Source organism: Neopsephotus bourkii, unplaced genomic scaffold, assembly GCF_033783945.1.
Source record: "Neopsephotus bourkii isolate Nb327-2 ecotype Australia unplaced genomic scaffold, CSIRO-AGI_Nbou_v1 NB_1618, whole genome shotgun sequence".
In the NCBI taxonomy this organism is placed as follows: domain Eukaryota; kingdom Metazoa; phylum Chordata; class Aves; order Psittaciformes; family Psittacidae; genus Neopsephotus; species Neopsephotus bourkii.
In genome coordinates, this window is record NW_026902093.1 from 60,628 (window position 1) to 85,348 (window position 24,721).

The 24,721-nt window shown below is 39.6% G+C and overlaps 1 protein-coding gene across 1 annotated transcript in view; it reads right to left on the reverse strand.

Annotated features, from left to right (window-relative positions):
- Window positions 1-22,832, reverse strand: part of LOC133222776 (cAMP-specific 3',5'-cyclic phosphodiesterase 4D) — a 45,208-nt gene extending 22,376 nt beyond the window's left edge. The window contains exon 1 of the mRNA XM_061372812.1: window positions 22,498-22,832. Within this exon, the coding sequence (XP_061228796.1) occupies window positions 22,498-22,728 (231 nt within the window). The 5' untranslated portion in view covers window positions 22,729-22,832. The remainder of the gene's footprint in view (window positions 1-22,497) is intronic.
- Between the last annotated feature and the right edge of the window lie 1,889 nt (window positions 22,833-24,721).

The window sequence follows — 24,721 nt, forward strand, 5'->3', positions numbered from 1 at the left end:
GAGAAATTTATAGTTGGGAAATTCACACCAGCTCTGATCTACAGGAATACCTTTGGCTGATTTTCATCCTCAATTCCCAGATTGGAATATGTGAATAATTGGCTTTAGAGAAGGTTATGCTGGATGAGTGCATAGCAAACAGCTGCCATGCACAACTAAATACCTAAACAAATTAAAATAAGAAACAAACAAAGATAGAGATAAGTGGAAATCCAGCAATGTGATAGAGAAGCTCTTGTTTTCATACACACATCACCCATGAAGATAAAACATGGGTAAAGAAGAGTAATGGCATTTTCTACAAGAGTTCCAATCAAAGGACAAATATGGAAATAAAAATGGTTTAATTTTAAATTACAGTAACTGAGTAATAAAATAATTCAGAAATAGGGAAGTTTTGAATGAGCAATTTTGTGTGTTTTGAAAGAATCAAGACAATGACCTTGAAAGGCAAAGATGATGAAGTCTCTCTTAACACCCACAGGAAATGTTCGCCATTATTTAATCAACAAGGCTGGACAACTTTCTCCAAAGGAGCTGTGAAAAGAGGTGGCAGAGATCCCAGAAGCTGTGGTGCTCAGCTTCAGTAAAATTTGAAAGACTGCAAAAATTGTTAATTTTGTGCCAACTGAAGTTTGCAAGTAGGATGGTTGAGTAACTTCAGGTCACCTCACAAAGTATCAGTCCTGGGTAAAATAACGAAAAAGCTAAATGCAAATACTGTGGTCATTTGCTTGATAAAGAAGTAAGACACCGGGATGTAATTAATGCCAGTCAGTATTGGTTTATGTCTTTGAACATGTAATATTCTTGGACTGTTGCAGGGCATTTAATTTAGTACTGTATAATATTCTGCCACATCACCCCCGGTGTTGAGAGAGGACACATTAAATGGGTTAAGAACCTGACTATTGACCCTTTTCTAATAAACATCAACAGGCTGTCTTCATCTAAAGAGACTGTTTCAAGTCAGGCTCTGAAAGACCTAAGACCACTTTATGAAAAGCCAACTTTCTCAGCCTGCCTTCATAGGGGAAGTGCTCCAGTCCCCTGATCATCCTCGTGGCCCTCCTCTGGACTTGTTCCAACAGTTCTATGTTCTTTTCTGGTGTCCTCAACATAAAAAGTTGACCTGCAGTGATCCCCCAAAATTGGCATCTTCTGTAATGCTAAGTTAAAAGAGAGATACTCTAAACATACCATTGTGGCCACTCTGGTGATGGAATAGGGCATACAGATCTAGTGTGTCTCTTCTCCTAAATGTTACTACATACAGCACATACGAAAGAAGAGATGAAATCCAGTGGTGCCTGAGAACGAATAGCTATAATCAGAACACATCCCTAATTCTTCTGAAGGAGCCTTAGCTTTAAGGATCCTAACTGTAGCATAATTATGCTGCTTTAAAAAGGCTTTCTTGGTAGCCTGTTACTTGTCAGAATTACATTCATTAAACACAATGAAATACCCTAACTGTACCATTTTACAGTTTTTTTATTTGGGACTATACAATTCTCATGTATCAAATGTGAGAACTCTATGTTCCTGTAAAGACTGAAATGACAATGCTCTTCTGAACTATTTTAGGGGAAAAACATAGTAAAACCCAGGAGCTGAGCTGTTTATTACAGAATTAGGCTCCTTTATTACTTGAGGAGACAAAAAAAAAAATCAAGAAAAACACAACAAAACAAACAGACAAACAAAACAACAACAAAAACCCCACAAAAACAAAACCCCCAAAACAAAGTACTTTCTGGTAAAATACCTGCTTCAGTGTTTGTATTTACTGCCCTCTAGCGATGATATAAGCAGTAGCTATAAATATCTAGGAACGTATCAAACTTTCATCAGACAAGAAATTTCACAATGTGATCCTCTCATTTTCAACCACACCACAGCAGGGCTTTTATAGGTATCCTCTGCAAATGCAGTATTTTCAATAGACACTCCTGAGCAATTGCACAAGCAACAAAAATTACACCCTATTTCAACCCTTGTTTTGGAGACCACCGGCAAACTTCAAAGACACAATAATCACCTACAGTTTTCTTAAAAGAATGCTTCTGCATACTGATAGAATTGTATGCATATAATGATTTCTAAAAAAAAACTGCAGTAAATGGGGATGAATTTCAACAAATGCTTTGCTGTTCATAATATTCTGGTATTTATTTATTTTCTCTTTAATTCAATGCTGTCAAAATTACATAAATCTCAAAAAAAAAGCTACCATTAAAAGCTAATTTAGATCAGAGCAAAGTGGATTAGTGTGATGACTACTGCAGATCTGACAGATTTGAGGCAGCAGTCACCCTAGCACAAAGCAGTAGTGAAGTGTAGCTCACTAGGTCCTCTCTCTATACTGCCTGGCAACCAACAAAATCAAATGCTTAACCACAATCCTATGTCATCTGTTAAATTACTATTGTGAACAGTACTTGATGTGAACAGAAGGCTTTCCAAGTTTTGAGTTTTGCCCTAAAAATATTGATTAAAAAAACACTACCTTTACATGGATATATATATACTTAAAACACCACCATAAAAATACAATACATATCATGTTTTTTACGCATGTGTACATATCCACAGCATACTGATACAAACATACAACACATGTGCATCACAAAGGGAGCTGTGAAACAAGACCAGAGTTGTTTTGGTTTCTGGACGGGAAATGTTTTAAATAAATATCCTGGGTTAATGCAGTATTTTTAAAATTTAAAATCATGCCTAGATAACTGCAATGTTAGTAGAAATACCTACTCCATTCAGTTAATTCACCATATCAGCATATTTCAACAGACAACAAACTGATTTGCTCAACATTTCTCTCTCCGTATAGAAAAGATGCTGGCACACAAATCAAAATGTGTGCTCAGCCTGCACTGAACATGAGCTCAGGAAACTTGGAGCAAAACATGATATTCATATTTTTTATACCTATTTGATATGCACAAGTTTACTGCATTTATGCAAGCTATTTTAATGGCACACATCTCTTACTATTACTCCTCCTACCACCTTTGCAGAGAGCAATCTAAACCAAATCTTTCAAAACAGCTGCTGGAAGAAACCATACAATACTACCATAGAGGGCCCTAACTTGGACTCTTCGTAATGATCAGTTCCCTTACAATACCCAGGCAGCAATTTGTTTGCTTTAGAATAATGCACATATTTTATAGAAAATATAATTTGGGTGGAAAAAAAGAAAAACGAAGTTAGCTACTGTTTTGCTTCCAGGCTGCTCAGACTTCAGCGTGACCAAATCTCAAAACCAAGCAGTTCAGTACTTCATCAGGATACCAACCCTCAACCATGTCAGCCTCCTTTTAGGAAGAGTCTTCTCTTGGAGAAGCAGAACTAAGACTGGTTACATATGGAAGGGTAAAAACATTTACTCCCCTTCCGTTGTTATGTATATATGTTACTTATCTAGGGTGACAGACAGGATGGTGAGTTAGTCATAACAACTCCCAAAATAAAGAAAAAAACAACCCTAAGAGAAAAATAACACAGATGCGGGACAAACTAAAAAGATTAGACTTCCTCAAAGCTGCATACACATCCATTCCTCAGTCACGTATTTTTGTCTATCTTTTTCTTAGAGACTGCTGTTGGGGTAGATCTGCTACTGCCATGTCTGGTCTTTACCCTCAATTCTTTCCATTACAAACATCCATTCCAGTATTGGGTGTAATGCAACATAACAGCCAATCCACTGCTATCACCTTCACTTCTTCCCCTTACCTGCCAAAAAAACTTATCTTTTTCCTCTTCACCTCCTTCAGGCAAAGTGCAGCAGGAAGGGTGGAAACCTCAGCCTCAGATCCAGCTGCACAGTTTAACTTATAACACAGCTTAGGTTTCACTGAGCTGCCACTTTTTTGTCATGCTTTGAATCTAGACATTTTCAAACATACTGATACCCACTCCCCAGTTCCCAAAGCACAGCACCAGACAAGTTTTGTCAGGGCAACTTATGTATAAAACCAGTAAGTTTTGCTTAAATGAAGTCTCAGAGCTGCTCCTATGCTCCTCAGCAGTAAGCTCCTACACTTTATAGACCCTTTAACATGCTTCACAAAAAGCAAAAAAAAAAAATAAAAATAATCTAACTTGAAATATCAGTGTGATCTAGTATATACATCTCCTTCACATGGCTATGCCTACTTCAATGCAGCTGGGTTGAGACTCACAGTCCAAAGGCATCTTAGAAAAGTAAATGTGTCAGAGGTACTGCAGAGACACAACACTTCAATAATGCACCTAAAATTATGCAATACCAATGTTGAAGGAATGCTGCTGTTAATAAAAAATACTGTGCCATGGAGATATATGTGCTCTTAGCTCCAGCTAACCACCCATGCCCTGTGGTACATAAGTTCTGACAACCTGTGTTACCGCAGCTATCACAACTGCAAATGCCTTTTCCAGAGCTTATTTGCATAAGTAAGATTTACAAGCTACATCAGTGTTAATGCCTTAAAGGATGCTCGTATTATAGCATAATAACACAGTTTAAGCCTTTTCCAAGACAACTTGTGCTTAAATCCATAAAGGTATTCACACTAGAGAAAAGTTAAAGGTGATTTCTTCTACTATCAAAATGTCCCTCTGTAAGCAAGTATTTTATCATTTAAGTATCTTGAAAATGAAACAGGATTTTATTTTTAAAATCTAAGTTCTAATAATTCACTTCTTAATGCATGGAAAAGATTAGGCTTTAAACCTGACAGTTTTTTCACCCTTTTCCTAGCTCATATCCAGTTAATATTTGCCTAGTTAACACTTGCCTAGTTAACACTGGCAGTCACATCTGACAGACCCAGTAGGCAAAAAATACAAGTAAAAAATTCCAGCTTGCCACCAATTACCAAGGAATACTGCACTTATTCCATGATCACTCCGCAGATCTCATGCAATTCTTAGGCTGTTACTCACAAAAAATTTAAGGATACCCAGAAAGAAAAACTTTTGCAGTTTTTCCCTCCTTTTGTCGTTCATGAGGGTGTTTTGTTTCAACATAAGTGTCCATCTGGGCTAAGAAATAGGCTTGTAATAAAAGGAATATAAAAAGTAGAACAATCTGTATAACTTGTTTATACGTATAGAGGTATGTATATGTACCCTGCAAGTAAATACCTACCCCGTAAGTATCTACAATAGCACAGCCACAAAAGGAATTTGTCTCCATGTTACTCATTTTTGCAGACAGCTATGTCTAACAATGTGCAAATAGTAGCAATATTTCACTCACAGAGCTGTGATGGCACATTCACCCTAAGACTGGTATGGTTATACCAGCAAAAACTGAGCTTTATGGGCATTGCCTGTTTCACACAGAATACTGGATTGCTATGTAAGGAAAAAAACTGCTTCACTGGTATTCCTGGATTAATCATACTTCTATTGTAATGTGACATTCTTATTTTAATGAGGTGTTCCTCCTGCAGACCTGGCCAACCACATGCTTTAACAGTTCATCAGAAATCTTCTTGAACAGTTGCCATTTCATACTACAAGAAATGAGTCTTTTAATCATCTATTTTAAAGCTCCAGGCATGCTTAACACACATACTGTTCTTGTGAAAAAGCAAAAATTAAGTATTACTTTTCTTCTAATTCTAATATATATGAAAACCAAATATGAACCAAACTATTTCCTATACTTTTGAATATTATTGTTCCATTAAAAAAAAAAAAAACAAACAGAAAAACAACCAAAAAAAACCCAAACAACCTCCCAAAAACCAAACAAACCCAGAGACTAAAAGCCATCCTGTGAAACAAAAGCAATGATACCAACAGAAAAATGCAGAGAACTATGGACTGCAAATTAATTAACAGTGCAGTGGGCTCAGTACAGCTCAGATACTAACACACCCTAACAAGTGCCTGTAAATCATCCATAGATACTAACCTTTCGAAAACAGACTGCAAGTTCTCTCACACAATTTTACTGGTTCAGGCTCCAGTTTTTATTAAACCATGGCTGTTGTACTACTAACTAAAGCACACGTGTCATTGATAGTGTCATAGTGTCACTGTTACTTCAAGGAAGAAACTCAGCAGGGGTTATTCACCAACTAATATTCATTCCAATGTGTCCCCCATACCTTTCATTTATATGCTCTAAACATGCTCTAAACCTATGCAGATTCCCAAAAAAAAATTATGAAGATCTATCCATCCAGAACAGGAGAAGCAACAGCCTCATCCATTTTACCCTTGTCTCATGCATACAGCGGAAGCACACAAATATTAATGCTTCTGGTTTTGTCCAAGTGAGCTTTTGGTTTTGTTCAAGTGAGCACTTCATACAAGTGCCCCTAGGCCAAATTAAGCAAACAACAGAAGAACCCAAGTGGTTCCTCGATTAAACATAGACAGGCGTACTCTGAGGTTGTGTTTGTGGGTACACGCAAGAGAGATGGAGACAAGATAACAAATCCAGGCCAAAGGCACCTCTGTAGTTTCCTGAACTGCATACTTACTGCCTGTGTGATTTAAACCTCTCTCACAAGAAGTCTCAGTGCTTGCATGAGGAAGCTCATGGTATATTCATGTCTATCAATACTATTGATTTGCCTCTTACCCTACTTGGTTGGCGAGCCATACATGTTTGCATACCTGTCTGGGGTTTGGCAGGTTCAGACCTGGCCTCTCTGGGAAGGTGCTGACCAAGTGCTGGTAAGGGCAAGCGACACACCCAGGCCCGGCAGCAAACGTTCCTTGCTGTCCCATGCCAACATGGAGAGGTTCCTTTGGGTTTGGCAACCCTAACTTTGTGCTGGAGCAGCGGGGCGAGCGCTGTCTCAGCTGAGTCTCAGCTGGGCAGCAACCAACAACTGAGAGGTAGCTGAGTAAACAGACTGCTAGCATTCTTCATCTCTAGCTACTACAGCTCCTACATAGCCTAGCCTATCATCCATAATGAATGTAGACAGGAAGGAACACAGAAAGTACTGGACTTGCTCGGGAGAGCGTGCTCTTGGAAACAGAGCAGCAAGAATAATGACTGAGAGTCAGGTGATGCAACTGGATGCCTAGTTCTTCCACAACTGCCTACTCTGTCCTCTGTCTACTCTGTCACTCTGTCCTGTGAACATTGCTCCTTCCCACCCCACACCATGCCAGTTGTGAGATGAGGGCATTGACCCAGAACCACTCTCATGTTAATGTGGCTCACCTAACCTTCAGGCTGGAGCTGGCACTCACCTGGCCAGCTCAGAGATCACAGCTACAGCCAGGAACCCTACCAACAGCCAGTTTTGCACTAGGTTTTAGGAAGGTAGGGAGCTGCTGAAGCACAACTCCTATGCCTATTAGTCTCCAGCACAGTCTCTTCACATCAGCTGGAAGGATTTGTAGGAGCCCTTGCACCTGGGTGAACTTCACTTCTTATGAAATGAAACTATCACCGAACAGAGCAGCAGGATTATCTCTAGTATATAAACATATCCATTTTTCATTATCTTTGCATAACTGGCTATCAGGTGAGAGGTACCCTTTAAGTAATCACATGCCTCTTTTTCTTTTTTTCCATTTTCTGCATTATTCACAACTGATTCTTCAAATATAGAAGAATAAATAGTATAGAATATACAATGAGTTATCAAGGTTTTCTTGACACATCAATGAACTCACCCTTCAGTAATGTTACTGTGAGCTGCTCCTCAGAAATCCCAGTTGGACAGAGGAGCAATAAATTGACATTTACAAAGAAACATTTTCATTGCTACATCAATATTTCCTTTGAAAATGCTCAAATGCATCTTGTATTTAGCATTTACAGTATGTACGGTAACACCACACAGTAATCACCTTCTGCAAACACTGCTTTTACTCAGGGTTTGTAACCAACAAGTATTTTATATTTATCAAGACTTAAATGTACATTAATAATGAATTAATTAATATGCTTTAGCTTTGATAATTTATGTCACTTGTAATCTTAAATAGCAAAGCATTAAGAATAATTTTGTTTGAAGTGTAAGATCTCTGTTTAACCAATGTTTAATCCACCATCAACCATTTTCTTTTTCAATCCTAAATTGCAACAAATCCTGCCACTCATGCAAAATTTGAAACCAAAGGTAAAAAGAAACCACGAAAATAACATTGCATACTGGAAACTAATTAGGTTCCACTTAACAGAAGTACCTCATTAGATTGGTATATATTCTCTGAAGAGATTGTAATATGGATAAAAAATATGAAGACATTATTCAAATAAAGGATTATCTACTAACATTTCATTATTACTAGATATTTTACCAAGAAACAAGGTAATTTTTACATTTCAATCCTTTTAAATAGATACTTTTAAGTCTCCACAAAAAATCATTATTTCATGGTTTGAAAAACATGTTAAAAATCAAACAAAATCAATAAGCTCTAAACAGATATGGCATCTTAATTTCTGGCTTGCATTTTTACTAGTAAGAAAAAGCTGGGAAATTCTGGCTCCTTTTTGCCCATTTACATACAATGTTTGGAGTAGCTGGAAAACCTCTGAACAGTACATGAAACACTGGAGGGACCTCTGCAGATGCAAGAAGGACACTGGTCTATCCATTTATGTGGGGGCTCACACATATATACAATCCCATTTCTGAAGTGTGGACAGAAACAATAAAAAGGCTCACAGTCCACAACAAATTAAACTTCCTCCAGTTCTCCAAAGCCTGTGCTTAACAGTCAGTTCCACTAACTCTTCATTAAAGTGATAACAGTGCTAAATAAAATGGGCTATGGGATCCATCCACAGCATGATGAAGTAAATGTAAAGATTCTCACTAGCTCCAGTAGGCATTAATTAGATCAAATTCCAGTTGAATGAGAACAAACTGTTCCAAATGCTTCAGGCAATGGGAGCAATGCTCTAGTACTACCTTCCAGCCCCCACAATGCCATACTTTTGCTCAATCACCAAGCCAGAGAACAAAACTGAAAGGGTTTAACAAGTGTAATTCACCTGTTCAGGACTGCACAGTTAACAAGGGCATTCATGCCTTGCCTCAGGCAATTTCTATTAAAAATGAGATATGATGCAACCTTTGATAACTTCAGTGATATTAATTTTCATACTCCAAAAGACTGACATGCCTATTTATATATGCTTAATTTGCTGGTACATGTGTAAAAAAGTGTATTCTTTTTATTCCTGCAGTTCTATTTTATCCCATCAGCACAGTTACATTTTGTATTGTTATACTATTCTTATAACCAATCTAGCTTTCACACCTTTGTGAAACAAGTATCTGAATACTTGTTATATTCATGACCACCAAAGAAAAACCATTATTCCCAGATGCCGAGATTTGTTTCCGCACAAGTTTTCCAGAGCACTTTGTCTTCTTGTATTTAAAATTTAGTCCTTCCATTTTAAAACTCAAGTTCTGTAAGCATGGATGTACTGAAAGCTAAGCTAGAAATGCCAACCTCTATGTAACAATCAACTGCATTATCTTCATGATGGTGAGTTTTAAAAGCTTTCCTATAATACAGCCTCTGAAACAACCAAAAAAAGCTGCAGAAAATACCCCTAACTAGAAAATGTGCATATTTGCTTTTACTGATGCAAAGAGGAAAAAGCAACTAATGACCAAATTATGAAACGCAACCTTATATGGGTCCAGTATTCAGACATACAAAACTTCGGCTATGCTTCATAGTACAAGAAAAATACAGTCATTTTACTGAGAAATCTGAGCTCTGGGCTTTAAAGTTTATGCAGCCTAAGATATTTTCTATGATTTGTCAAATAATTCACCACATTATTTCAGAAGTGAATGTGATTATTAATTTTCCATATAAACTTTCCAATGCAAGTGAAAAATAATTTCATTTAAAGATGCTCTCACATAATTTAAAATTTTGGGTTTGATTTTTGTAAGATGTCCTCTTGCAAGCAGTGCATTTCAGAAAACCTCTGATATGCACATACAGAATAGCTTTGTAAATCCAGCAAAGATACTTTCTGGTTTCTTGTTGAACCACGCTATCCTGCACTGACTCTAAAATGCCACCCTCATTTCTACTTGTTGCTATGGCCACTCCATACGTCAGGCTTGCACTTTTTTGCCCCAGACCTGTTTGTTTATGACAGGCCTACGTGCTTCCTATTATGGTGCCTGCATCAGCACGGCATGCATTCGCAGCAGCAACAGGAGCTGGCTGTGATCAGCATGCAACACAGGACAGAGATACTGAGGAATCTGAGTGAGCATGCTTCCTCCAACACCACATGAGGGCTGCTTTGATACACATTACATGACATGCAAACAATATAGCCAGATTTGGCTGAAGAACTCCTTTTAACTCTGGTTTTCTGTGGCAGGAAAAGCTCAATATGGATGAGCTAATGCTAAGGACAGAATCCCAGTGAACCATATATTTAGAAAACAAAACATATACTGCATTTTGCAATGTCTCAGGCAGCACTTCTCTGTTGCCCTAGTTCTGAGATGCTCCTATTGAGTATCAAAGAGACAATCCTTGTAACTCAGATAACGAAGCTAAACAGATCTTTACAGACCTGCTCATCATTAACTTTGAAATGCAATCCTAGTATATTATAGCTTGTTTCATTAATTTTACATACTAAACTGAATTTTTTTTACCTGTTTCATGTGTATTTGTAGGGGAGGTCAGTCCCTTTGTGCCCAGGGAAAACATGGCCAAAATCAAAGATGTGGGAACTCATACTACCCACACATCTCTAAGGTATCAGGGCTTACCCACCATACAGTAGGAAACAAGGTCACCAATGCCACATTTGTGGAAATAAAGCTTACCAACAATAACCAAAGATTCATGATACTACTGACATAGCCAAGAACACAAACCACCTGCAAACCCAGCAGTAGCAATATCATTTTCAGAAGTACCCAACAAAGCAAAGCTTTCTTCTCAAAAAAAAAAACAAACAAAAAAAGAAAACAAAACCAACAAACCCACAAAGAAAGAAAAAGTTACCAAATCTTTAAAAAATAAAAATTCAGATGTTCCTTGTGTTTGTCATTACACAGTTCAATAAAGTTTGGTAAATTCCAAGCACAAGAAAAATAAGTTAACTGCTCAAACAATTGCATGAATAAAAAGTCTATTTTTCTAGTCCATCTTGTCCAGTTTTCATTAAAACATACTCAAATCCGCATTGTCTACTTGGCAGCCTGCTTTCTAGTAGTTTCTGCTCTTCAAACTCTTGCTCTATTAATGAAACAATACTATCTTGCTATTTCTTTAGTTCTTACTCTAACCCTTATTGTGCCTTCTGCTCACCACTCTTTTCTACTGGAGCTGGATTACTTTTTCAGTAAACACTGCTAAAGAGCCACAATGTCACCTTGGTGTTTAAGCCTTCTTTGTTCAGATTGCCTCTGAAAACTAACAACTGCTTCCATATGTCAGTGAGTACACATGAATGATATCCTCACTTAGCAAAAGTTACACTGTATTTAGACCACACTTTGAAGCTCTAATGTATTATGAAAACCATTGTTTCTGCATATAAGAAACCTTCAGGGACAGCGACCTTTCAGCTTATATTTTGCATCATCTGATATACACTGATACCTCGAGAAAGAGTAAGGAAAAAGAAATACTTGGCAACTTCATTTCTAGTCCCTGCAGTTATAGTAACTTTCAGTGCCAATTGCTGCAGTGCTGCCTTCCTGAATATACTCACTGGTTTTAGCATACAACAAGAGAAGAGTATTTTATGATAAAATTCTACCTATCCACTTGGTGGTCCTCCTCTTAAAATATGAAATGATAATTAAAATATCAGTATTGTTAACCATTCTGCTCTTGGCTGTTGCAGTAGATATCTCTGTTACAACTATTCATTCTGAATCACAAAAATCAAGTTTATGAAAACAGCAGCAGCTCAACTGGCAGCATAAGGTGGTCTGTAATTCTGGGTGAAACTTGCATTAAGGCTGCACAGCCAACCTTGGCCATAAGATCAGATGGTCTGGCTTAAATACATTAACACCTGCTTGAACAGGCCCTTTCAATTATGTAAACTAATTCAATTATAAACCACACATCATTACATCCATCAAAAATGCTCTTGGCCTTATGTATCTGAGGAATGGTTACAAGGTTGTAGTTAACCTTGTAATAAATATTAATTTCCTCTACATGCACATATACTTTTCGTTTAAGGTCCAGTTGTTTATTCCAGAACAAAATGAACACTGACTTTGTTTTGATTATTTTATATACCCAAAAAAATCTGCTTGTAAATTTCTTCAAAAAGACAAACTTAGCAGGAAAGAAAATTTTGCTGGTTCGCATATGGTGCTTTATGAACACAGGCAAGCAAAAGCTACCGTTAATATGCATGAGACAGAATAGTAGAGCTGCTTGAAAGCCAGCCTGGACTCATGCACATTAAAGTAATTGCTGCCTCATTAACATTTTGCCAGTGTCTAGTGTTGATGAGAGTGGTCGGCATTCTGATGTTCATGAACCTGCTAATGATCTTTCCACATGGAAAAACCTAACTTGCTTTCCCTCCCAAAACAAAACCAACAGCAAAATTGCACAAAACGGCACCCTTTTCTATAGCAGGTATGAGCAGAGCATTTAGTTAAATGCTGTCTTGCTGAGGGATCTTAAGCATTCAGTCAGCTCAATCTCATTAGCTAATCATATATTAGTGGGTTACAACTTAATTAATAGAAGTAGCAAGCTCTTTAAATTTTATTTGTAGATAATCTTATAAACAGGCCCTGCACACCATCTTAATTCAGTGTTGTTCTGCTGCTTGTGATTTACAGCACTTTGTGCAGCTCCCTCTCAATACTCAGACTAGGCAAGCCGAACCAACAAAGGCAGAGCTTGCCCAACAGCGTCCCTCTTGGTTGGAGACAAAGCGGCAGCCTTCCTCGCAGCACAGCTCCACCACCAGGCACCTAGCAAAGGAGCCACAAGGAAGCTGCAGGTGGGTGAACTGCTCAGAAGTGAACCTCAGCTCAACAGCGAGTGCTGGCCTCTGCCCTACTCACACGGTTTCAAGGCAGGATGAGTAGCATCACTTTCCATCACGCCTTAGCTTGCTTACATTCTGTTTTGTAGCTACACAGCGGACTTGCTGCAGTTAACTAAGACTAGGACTGATCACTTCCTACTGAGATATGCTCTATTTCGGGGACAGATCCAGGACATATCCATCCATTGCACATGTAATTCCGTGCTAGGTCTCCTAAACATAGGAAGTTTTGGCGGATGATACCAAAACCCCTACTTACATACCTGAAACAGGAGAACAGTTTCTTAGCACAGTTTCTTTATGACACACTGGCTGAACTGACATTTCAGTGCACACCACATTCATTGCACCAGCACTTCATATAATCGCAAAGGCTTCCTCTTATTGGAAAGAAAAATTAGAAAAAAAAAAAAAAAAAGAAAAAATGGCTACTACTCTCCCAAATGCTTTTTATCTTACTGCATAACCTTGACTACAGCATGACCTTACAGTATGACCTTGATAATCTTATAACCTTGATTACAGTAGCATGCTACTGTAAACACACTGCAGGAGTTCTTGGGTCTGAATACTGTCACAAGAAGCCACAAGTGTTTAGATAGTTAACATGCCCTTCAGTGGCCATGAATTCCATCTTTATTACTGAGCATGAACTTATGAAATACTCATGTCCTTGAATCCTTTTCCAAATAAAACCTTTGGAAAAAGGAAAATTAGGGTTTTTTGTAAATGCCACAAATAGGCACATCTATGTTTGCATTTTAATTTCAAATAATTCAACTACTGGAAAAAAAAGTTGTAATTTACAAATTCTCTATTGACGGTTGAAAGTATTTTCCCCACATCAAGTCCTAGATACTTACTCCGCAGCATTTCGTGCATACTATTCTTTGCCACTATGCTAAAAGGAAATAATCTTTCATGCTGTGGCATTTCCTATAATTAAAGAGCCCTACAAAAAGGGCTGTTTGTGAGTTGGTATGGACCATTTGCTTATACTGATGGAAAAACTTATCAGTAATTAGTGACTGGAAAGCTATGTACTCCTAGAAGCATCTGGAAAGCTGGGAAGTGTTAAATTGTAGCAACCCTTAGAGAGGCATCATTCCACTTTATGTAGCTCTCACATCAGGACTTTTTAAGCAGCAGCAAATGAGAGATGTAGAAATCGATTACTTTAGAAAATAATAATAATTACAGAATGAATCCATGAGATTAAGGGCTTCTAACTTGTTTTCGGTCCTTGAAATGACAATGTTCTTTGCATTGACCATTATGGGTCAACTTTAGGCTCCTTTCCACTGGCACAGAACAGGACAGCCTGTGTTGTGTACTTCCAATTGAGAAGAGTGACAACAAACAGAACAGGCTTAGTCTACCACCCAGTTTCGATGTTTCCAAAGCACAAATGCCCGCTCATCATGGCCCAGGGAGGCAAATGTTTGCCATCATTTACCCACACAAGGAGACAGTGCCGCTCACAAAAGAACACCTTGACCCTCATCCACCATGTTTGCTTCTTTCTCAGCAATAGACCTACGGTTCTATCATATCACCAAACTCCCCATTTAATATCTTGGAATCACAGAATGGTTTGGGTTGGAAAGCACCTTAGGATCATCAAGTTCCAACCCCCTGCCAGGGGCAAGGATGCCACACAGTAGACCATGTCACCCAGGGCTCTGTCCTATCCGGCACTGAGCACTACAACAGAGGAAGCATTCACCACTTCTTTGGGCAACCTGTTCCAGTGCCTCACCACCCTCACAGTAAAGACCTTCTTCCTTATATCTAACCTTAACTTCTCCTGTTTAAACTTAGGCTCATTACCCCTTGTCCTGTCACTACAGTCTCTGATGAAGAGTCCCTCTCTGGCATCCTTGTGGGCCCCTTCAGACACTGGAAGGCTGCTATGAGGTCTCCATGCAGCATTCTCTTCTCCAGGCTGAACAGCCCCAACTTTGTCAGCCTGTCCATACAGGAGGTGTTCCAGCCCCCTGATCATCCTTGTGGCACCAGAACTGCACACAGTGCTCCCAGGTCTCATGAGAGTGGAACAGAGGAGCAGGATCATAGAATCATAGAATAGTTAGGGTTGGAAAGGACCTTAAGATCATCAAGTTCCAACCCCCTGCCATGGGCAGGGACACCTCGCTCTAAACCATATCACTCAAGGCCTCGTCTTTCAACCTCGTGTTCACGTTCTTTTTGATGCAGCCCAGGATATGGTTGGCTTTCTGGGCTGCAAACACACACTAAAGCCAGCTCATGTTAAGTTTCTCACTGACCAGCATCCCTAAGTCCTTCTCCACAGGGCTGCTCTGAATCTCTTCTCTGCCCAACCTGTAGCTGTGCCTGGGATTGCCCTTACCCAGGTGTAGGATCTTGCACTTTGCTTTGTCGAGTATTATGAGGTTGGCATTGGCCACCTCTCAAGCTTGTCAAGGTCCCTTGGGATGCCATCCCTCCCTCATGCTCTTTCTCATTTGGCAACAACCAAATAGTGCCTATGGAAGTAGCACACGTTTGCACAGAACAGATTCAGCCACTGCCAAACTGGCACTACAACTCCATACACTTGTTTCTGGGAAGATGGAAGTGTTCACAAGCAGTAAAGAGGGGTTTGTGCAAGCCATCTGCACAAGAGCAAGTTCTATGCATTATCTTGCTGCAGCATGTCCTTGTGTAATACAGCCAGCAAAATGTCATATCCTGGTTATAGACATACACACCTCACTCACCACTGTGGTAACCTGAGGGCAAGTCTCCTGTTCTCGGAAGCATGACTAGTCTTACATGGGAGCAAGTAAGGTTGTGCACAGGGCACTGCACTCCAGCCCAGAGGTCCTTCTGGGCTGGCTTCAATGCACAAAAAGGGAGAAGTGTGCTTTGGAAGGCAGTCCTTCCTTACCTCCACAATTTTATTTTCCTTTTCTCTTGTTATGAAGCACAAGAAAAGCAGAGAACCTGCACAAATATGCATGAATTCTAATTCAGGGTCACCAAGTACCAATATCCCTTTACTCGGTACGAACTATAATCCTTAATGAATAAAAAAAAAAAATCCTGATGCTGCACTCTCTTTTTCTTACCAACAGCTGCCCCTTAATTATAATCTTCACCAAAAGCAGCACTCTAAAGAGCTAACAAAATCCTCGTATTTTCCTAGAAAGATCTGGGAACACAAGAACCAATTAAACCATCACATCAGCCAGCCAAGTGGAAGGCATTGCCAAATGTTATGTAACAGGACTGTCACACAGCAGACTCCAGGTTTTTCATCTGGATATCCAAACTCTTCAAACCTGACAAGCAAAAGAGAGATGCTGCTTGCTCTGCAACAATTTACTTGCAACAACTAATTTCTCTTTTCTACTGTTACCTTTTCAGCACATATTTTTCATATGCAACAGGTGAAACCCAAGAGAATGTGTAACGTTTAAATCCTCTGAAATGGATATGACAATGTTATCCTGTCCTTTAATTGGAAACAGGTCACTAATCACCGGCTATGGCAGAAGAGGATACAGTTTTACTCTGGCTGAGCTTCCACATTTGGAAAAATTATTGCAAAAGTTATGCTATTTTTATGTAATTTCTGAAGACAAGCTCCTAACCATGCAATGAACCTGTCCCCAAAGGTGGCAGCAAAATCTAAAAAAAAAGACAATGCTAAAAACTAGTCTGTTAATAAAACACTGAGCCAGTGCCATGAACCATGTTTATCGGTTCTAGACTCAGCCTACCTCAGCTCCTACAAAATTACCAACAACCACAAAAATCGATCTTTTTCAGAGAGAAGGCAAAGATAAAACAGATGAATGGACTCAATCAGGAGTCAGAGCCTGCCATCAACTCCATATATTCTGGGCATAAGGAAACCCGGAATGCTGCTGTGAGCCTGAATGGCTGGAACTGCCTTCTGGCCCCACCCCTCTCACCCCAGTGAGGGTCATGTGGGAATGCGGACAGCATGACTCTCCCCTGACCCTCAGAAAACCCAGAGGTAACATAACACTACTGTTCAAAGCTTATTAGGGAACATATAACATGATCCATTATTTGAACTAAAAATTACTTTAGCCTCACTCTTTCCCCAGATAGTATATTAGTCAATCACCCCTTGCCTGTGTGAGCTTTTTAAAACCACAAAGAAGTAAAGGAAAAATACTTTTTAGCGTGGGAAAATGTGGTTACAATAAAGCTTAAACTGGCAAGGGACTTCCAAGGGAGAATGTAAAAGTAACTGAACAGATTTAAAGTTGTCTTTGTTTCCTTCAAGTGTGATTTTAGTTTACATTAAATATTTACAGATAGGTAATTAAAGTAGCATTGAGATTATTGTTTGAGTGTATGTAACAGGTGACAAGTACAGGACCATAAACTTAAACCAAAATCCCACTAACATTTGTGCAGAGTGTTACATTAGCATTCTTTGGAAGTTAGTTGATAACATTGATAGTTTGGTCATCTTCAAAGCACTCAAGGTCAGAAAGGTTTTTTAATAGTAACCAGAACTAATGATTGTCTGTAAATACTGCTTTAACCAGTGAGCACTTGCACATACTGGCATACAAGCTTGACAACCAAAGTTAGTTTATACTTAAGTTTCACAGTTAACTTGGTGTAACTGGATAGAGCCTGATACAAAAAACATAAAGCTTTCTGGAAAACAGGCATTCATTTAAGTTTGTGGTGGGAAATAAATACCCAATACTTTTTCCAAACTCTTCTTCATTACTGCTTTTCAGCAAACCCTGCAAATATGCAGTCATCTGCAGTAGACTTAAAACCGAAACAAAAGCAACATGGAATTGAAACTTTTTGCATGTCTAAAATCAGATACTCAAGACACACAAAAGCAACACGCTAGAGATGTTTGCACATGACGACAGAAGTGAAACACTCTTGTGCATCGGTTTCATTATAGGTATGCCTTCATGCTTGACTAATCTACAATTAATGTTGTCTAGCAGAAAGTGGTTGTTACTTCTTTATTATTGGCATTCTTCATTTATGGTCTGTCTAAGAATAGCTCTCTGATCCAGAATCGGGACTTAAACTAGGTACTGTAAAACGACATACTAGAATAAGATAGTTCTTATCCCAGACAACTTAAAAACTATTCATTTTTGCTTTAATCTTGTTTGATAGGAAAGAAAAAGGGGGAGGAGGGGATGTTAGTCATTAAAAAAAAGGCAAATTATTAAAAAAATGCAAAACATTACTCTGCAGCCTCAATATTTTCCGAAAATCATTGTGCAAGTGTATCAATGTGTACCTATGTTAGATATCACAATCAGCAAGCTAGGACCCACTTAAAATCTGTTTTTCAGCTACACACAATTCAGTTTAGCAGAAACTGATACGAATTAGCATCTCTTGAAATCACAACTGAAACAGAGGCATATAATTATGCCTTGGAATCTTATCTTCTTCCTAACATGAATTTATTTCTGCTCAAGTAAACATCAAGCAGAAAAACACAATAAAGCTACAGTCCACTGATGCTAGACAGTATTAGCAGTACATGGTATAGAAAAATCAGAAAGTTTTCAGAAACTTCTGTTTCTAAAAAGAAGCCAGGATTCTCTTGTCAATACCCAATTCCAGAAGCTAGCAATTTAAGATAAAACCAAGTACTACAAATATCATAACAATATTATAACAAATTCTAATACTTTTAAATACTATGCCTGTTTGAAATCAGATTTGTTTATGAGCTATGCCTACAGGTGCATCACAGACCTATCCACCATTTACTACATGTATAATGCCTCCACACACTTGGAAATCTTATCAGAGGGATGGCTGGGAAAGGGGACACAATCTGGATATTGCAGTTATCCTGGTATAAATTCTGTAGCTAAGCATCATGGCTTGCTTCCCACAGTACCAACCTAGAGCATGTTTTCAAATGATTTTGGGGGTTTACCTAATGTCACAATATGTTGGGGCTTATCCAGAGGTTCTGAAGAGTACCCCAAGCCTACTGCTTCAAGCAATTTTAAATAGGGAAAAGAAGGATCTTCTTGTGTACCTGCTTCATCCCACTTTGTCATGTAAAGCTTTGAGCTGACATGTCAGACTACTGCTAACTGAGAGCAAGGGGCATTTAAACAAAATAAATACCCTTCAACTGGGATATGCTAACGCAAGTACTACGCAGACATTACTAACAGTAAGGGGATTCCACACAGATGCAGTCAATGTCTCACACTGCCTACTCACTGCACAGAGAGGAACTGGAGATCAGGATCACTCCCTAGCCTACTTCAGGTGTTCAGGACACCCAGTACTGTTTCCTCCCTGGAGTTTTTTTTTTTTTTTTCCCCTGTACTATGGCAGCCTTTGCATAAGGGGCAAAAGCTCTTACCTAGTGCAGAGCTGAATTCTGGTATCACCCCTTATGCCTCTCACTTATTCACATCTATAAGGAAAACTAACACTGAATGAAAATGTTATTAGACATAAATAAAAGGAGGGGGAGATAAATGAGGGAAGTACCTGAGAGGCTGGGCTGGGAAACAAAACAAGAAAATCCTCAATGATGCAGGCTAGTTCTTAGTGAAACCCAGAGAAAGGGAATGGGGGAGACATGGTGAGAAGCCATGTTCTAGACCAGTAACACCACTTTTCCTGATTTTCTTATCTGATTTAACAAGACTTTCTCTGGGGATAGAGAACTGGGTACTCTGAAATATTCATTACTGTACTGAAGTCTATGTCCTCATCCTTGACCAAAGTTTCTCTCCTTCAGTTTCTCTATAAACTAAAATAATATAGTTTACATATATGCCTCACTGAGATGTCACAGTTCATGTTTATATTACAACATGTGGTGTTGTATTAACACCAGGTCAGAACAACCAGAAATAAAATCATTATTTAGAACAACCTGTTACACACCTACAGTTAAAATCCTGTGGCACTAAATTCTCTCACATTAGTATATGGACCTTATGGTTTATATTCAGGACTGCTCACAGTAGGTTACTGGCATTGGCTTACTTTTCCTAATTTCTTAAAAAAAATCCCAAACAAACAAAACCACTGAAAAATGTCACAGATTTATATACAAGGGTACAAATTCACCCAAAAAGGGGGGGAAAGTTTACCTTAAGAAGTGAGTATGACCTGCAAAACCAAACAGCAGCTATTACTTTCCAATATTGTAATTCTGGGTTCTTCCTAAATACTGCAACACAAAACACTAAATAACAATGAAGTGCTTTAGACATATACATCCATATTTGATATATCAAGCAGACTGAGGCAATACAAAAGTTACTGCAATACAAAAAAAAAAAAAAAAATCAGTTCCAATGTAAAGCTTGGCATCATTCTTATTTGCCTTTAAATTAACTACGACAACTAGGCTTACTGTGCACCCCACGCCGATCCCCTGTCTGCATGATCTTATGTTGGAAACAAGATGAAAAGCTTTTTCTGAATCACATTTTTTTCATTTGAATAAACGTGTGAAGAATGTTTATCCTGTAACCTATGGCAAAACAATTCTTTAACTAGTTCAAACAAATACAAACAAAACATAGTATCAGATGTAGCACCTCTGTGTTTATTTTAAGATGCAAAGCAGTTGCCATGTTTTATTTTAAAAACAGATCCTCTTCAGGTAAAAATATGAATATACTTGGCAAAACTTAGGACGCATAGATTTGCGATTAGTTTATCTTACCTAAAACCAGCTCACCTTCATTGTTCATAAAACGGACTACATGTCTTATTTGTTATACAGACATAATAAATAAATCCTTGGAAAAAAGTTCTTGTGAAATAATGGCTTTACAGACACCACAAGTGAGGGAACTGATAGGTGTTAAACTTGATAGGAAGGAAAGATCAGGCTCTACATGTAGGTCTGATCTCACTCCATTTGAAAACAAAGTCCCTAGATTCAAATAGTGCTAAAAACAGAGAGACTCCTAAATTCTTGACTTTGTAACTTGCAGGTACATACACAATATGCCCTGAATAATGAAATTTTCAACCTGGCAATAAAAACTGAAAACACAGTTCTGAGAAGATGCCAATGCCAGGTAGGTGAGTCTTAAAGCAGCAATTTAATTGCTGCTAAATGTTTCTAAATAGACGAAAAGCAGAACGGTTATTATATTATGGGACTAAACTAAACAAGAGTGCAAACACCTCCCATCTTTCACACAGACGTAGTTGAACATGGACTTAAAACAGTAGATATTTGGTAAGGGCAGTCAAAGCAAGACAGCAGAATTTTATGAAGGCATAAACTGAGACAAAACCACCTATTATTTAGATAAGAAGGTTTTGCCTATGAGGGTGTTAAGTCACTGGAACAGGCTTCCTGGAGAAGGTGTGGCTGCCCCATCCTTGACAGTGTTCAAGTCCAGCTTAGATGGGGCTTTGAGCAACCTGATCTAGTGGAAGATGTCATTGCCTGTGGCAGGGGGTTAGAACTAGGTGAGTTTTAAGGTCCGTTCCAATCGAAACCTTTTTATAATTTTATGATTATTTTCTGACTTTACAAAACATACTAATTGGAACCAAAATGATTAAGAGGTTCTAAAATATAGATATCGGCTGCTTCTGCAGACTTAAGACAGGCAAAACCAGCCTATTAAAACTTTCTTTTTGGCTCTTAAAGAACATCTATCTCCCCAAATACTCAGTTGATGACAAAAATGAAATTATGAAGCAAGGCAGCAAGTTTACTAGTTCAGATTTAAAAATTACCTTCAGGAACATAGCAACATATGGTTTCAAATCAAAATCAAGAAATTAAGTGTACTTATGAATGGACCACGTGCAAATTCATATTTCAGACTGCAAAACACAGAGATCACAGCAGATACCAGCACACAGTCCCCACCTAGCACGCATCCTCAGCTTACAGGAAAGGCGCGCTCTCAGAAATACATCTCTGGGTCTGGGCACCTACTGTGACTACTGTGATGGCATGTCATTTCTTGGTGTGTTCTTTTACAGCAAATACCGTTAACATTACTGTTTGCAGCTAAGACTCAGCCTGAAGCTCCCCTTGGATGAAGAACTATCTTTACCACCTTTTTGATGCTACTTTCTACACCGTTTTCTAGGCGCAATCCCTAGTTCTGAATGGGATGCAGTGAAAAGAAAGAGCAACTGAGAGGATTACCGCAAGCCCCCACGAAAGATGTCCTCTTGGTTTTAAATCAAGACACAGAGGGGAACGGTGCATCTTGTCACGATCTGCATCACAACTTGTTTCACAACTTGTGAAACTGGAGAAAACTGTGCACAAAGCACAACAAAAGCCCGCCCTGCACCCGGCTGCGCACAGGGAGCCTGTCACCTCCCGCGGCAAGTTCCTCAGCTCGGTGCTGCCCCGTTTAACGAGCCCCCTCCTGCAGACCCGGGATGCGCCACGGGGACACCCCGGGCTGCGTCTGCGGTCCCGCCTTCCCTCCCATCCCGCACACGGAACAGCCGAGGCCGGGAGCTCCCACCTTGTTCGAAGCCATTTCGCTGACGGAGTGCCTGGTTTGCAGGGTCTCCAGCTGGTCGAGGCACCAGTCCAGTTCCTCCAGGGTCTCGCTGGCCAGTTTTTGGTAGGCCTCCTCTGCGAAGAGACAGGGAAAGGCGTACTGAGCTCGCAAGCGTTTCACTGGGCTAACAGCTAGCTCTAGTGGGTCCATGCTCCGCTGCCCGGTGCTCACACACGAGAGCTGCTCCCTCATACTGTCAGCCCGGGCAGCGAGCAGAGCGGCTCAGCGCTCCGTCTCGGAGCCACCGAATCGGCGAGCACCTGCGCGGGCAGAAACTTTGCTCCGGCCGCGCTCGCCGCCCGCCTCCCTTCCCTTCCCTTCCTACCCTCCCTTCTCTTCCTTTCCCTCTCCCGCCCGGGGGCTGCTTCGCCGCCCCCTCGCGGGCAGCGCCAAGCGCCGAGCTCCGCGGGCGCGCACGGCTCCGCGGGTTGGGGTAGGTGAATGAGTGCAGCCAACAGTCTGCGACCACCGAGCCCCCTGCTTCGGCAGCTTCGCCGCTGGCACAGCTGGCGGGACCCACCGCCTGCCCCGGCACCCCGGGTTTATAGCGCGTCGTCGTCCTTGCACTTGTTTACATGCCCTCCCACCGGGGTATCATGGGAATTAATTGGTCCGCATTTATAAAGCGTGGTGAAGATGCAACAACACGTGAGCGCCTGGGATAAGGATGACCCACGAGGTACCAGCTGTTTGCAGAGTGCTGTAATAACTGCTCTAACCGATGAGCCTCTCTCCCTGTATCACTGACTGTATGCATGAAGTATCATATGCTGGCTGCAAGATAAAAAAGTGCCGACGAAAGTTTTATACCTGGGCTCCCCAGGAACACAACATGGGATGTGGACCCAATACAAGAAATCATAGTTTAACAAAAATCACTGGAGCTAACAATCTTTCATTCACTTACATTCACTTAACAGAAAGACATTCCCTTCTTTGATAACTTTTCAACAGTAGGAGAGCTGCTGATGAATAAAATCCCATTTTGCATTCCAGAGTGCAAGCTTCACCTACAATGCCTGGCTTTTTTTTCTTTTTATTTTATTTTTCTGGTGCAGATCAAATGAGGAGAATGCTTCTCCACACTGAACTCAGAGCAAAGTGATTTTCAGCTGTCTTGTAAGCTGTGTACCTGAAACATCAAGTTCTGAAACTCCTGGCATGGATGCTTCTGGATCAGCTGAGTGAAACATAACTCCCAGGTAGAGAGAAATCTTATTTCAGTGGGCTTGTTACTGTCATCTAAAACATCTCCCTTAGCTTGTTTCACATCAAAGTAATCTGATTTTCAAAATGTCAGACAAACAAAAAATCAAGCAAACAAATTAGCTGAAACTGCTTTTAAAAACACCCCAGCATGGACTACTGTCTAATTACTGCTCAGCGTCCAGGATACTAGATTTGTATCTGCTCATATTTCAGAGCACAGGCTGAAAAACTTTGGGATCCCTCACAGCTGTTAAACTTTGCAAACTTGTGGTTATTGCAAAAATGCATCACAATTTTGCATAATGTCCATTTACCTCTGGGAAGAAAGGCAATGCAAGAACAAGAAATCTGTACTGAGATTAATTGGAAGAAAGATTTAAAGACAATTTTGCAGTGCCAGCCTGTATCATGGTTAACCTGTCACTTCACCACAGACACTAGCCGACACTCAACAAAAAAAACCATCCCCATTGAATTGTGAACACTGTCTTTCAGATGTGTCATACTTACTATAAACACTATCTGATCCAAAAGAATTCCCCTGGCAAATAAAGTCAGGATTTTCCAGCTTGTTTATCCATCAAAAGAGAATCTGCAACGTTCTGCAACACAGCAGACATCACAGCTCACTAGTTCTTGAACATGGCTAGTTTACTGAAGTCACAGTGTAGATTTCATCAAAATCAGTACTGGAAATAGAAATAACTTTGTTTATAATATGTTTGTAAGTGTACCATGTTAAATGTGGTTAATGTATGCAGTTGCTATCTGATGACCTTATAAAACAATTTCATTGAGGATAAAACACATAATGAAGTGAGGTAAAATGAATCTGTATGATGTTATTATTCTGCTAGCCTGCAGCCTGCCCTTCAGCAGTTCTTGAAAATCAGATATGGGAAACTTGTGTTTTTATTCACAAGTGAACTTCATCCCTTCTAGTACTTCAGAGAGTAAGAGGATGAGGTTTTTCCAA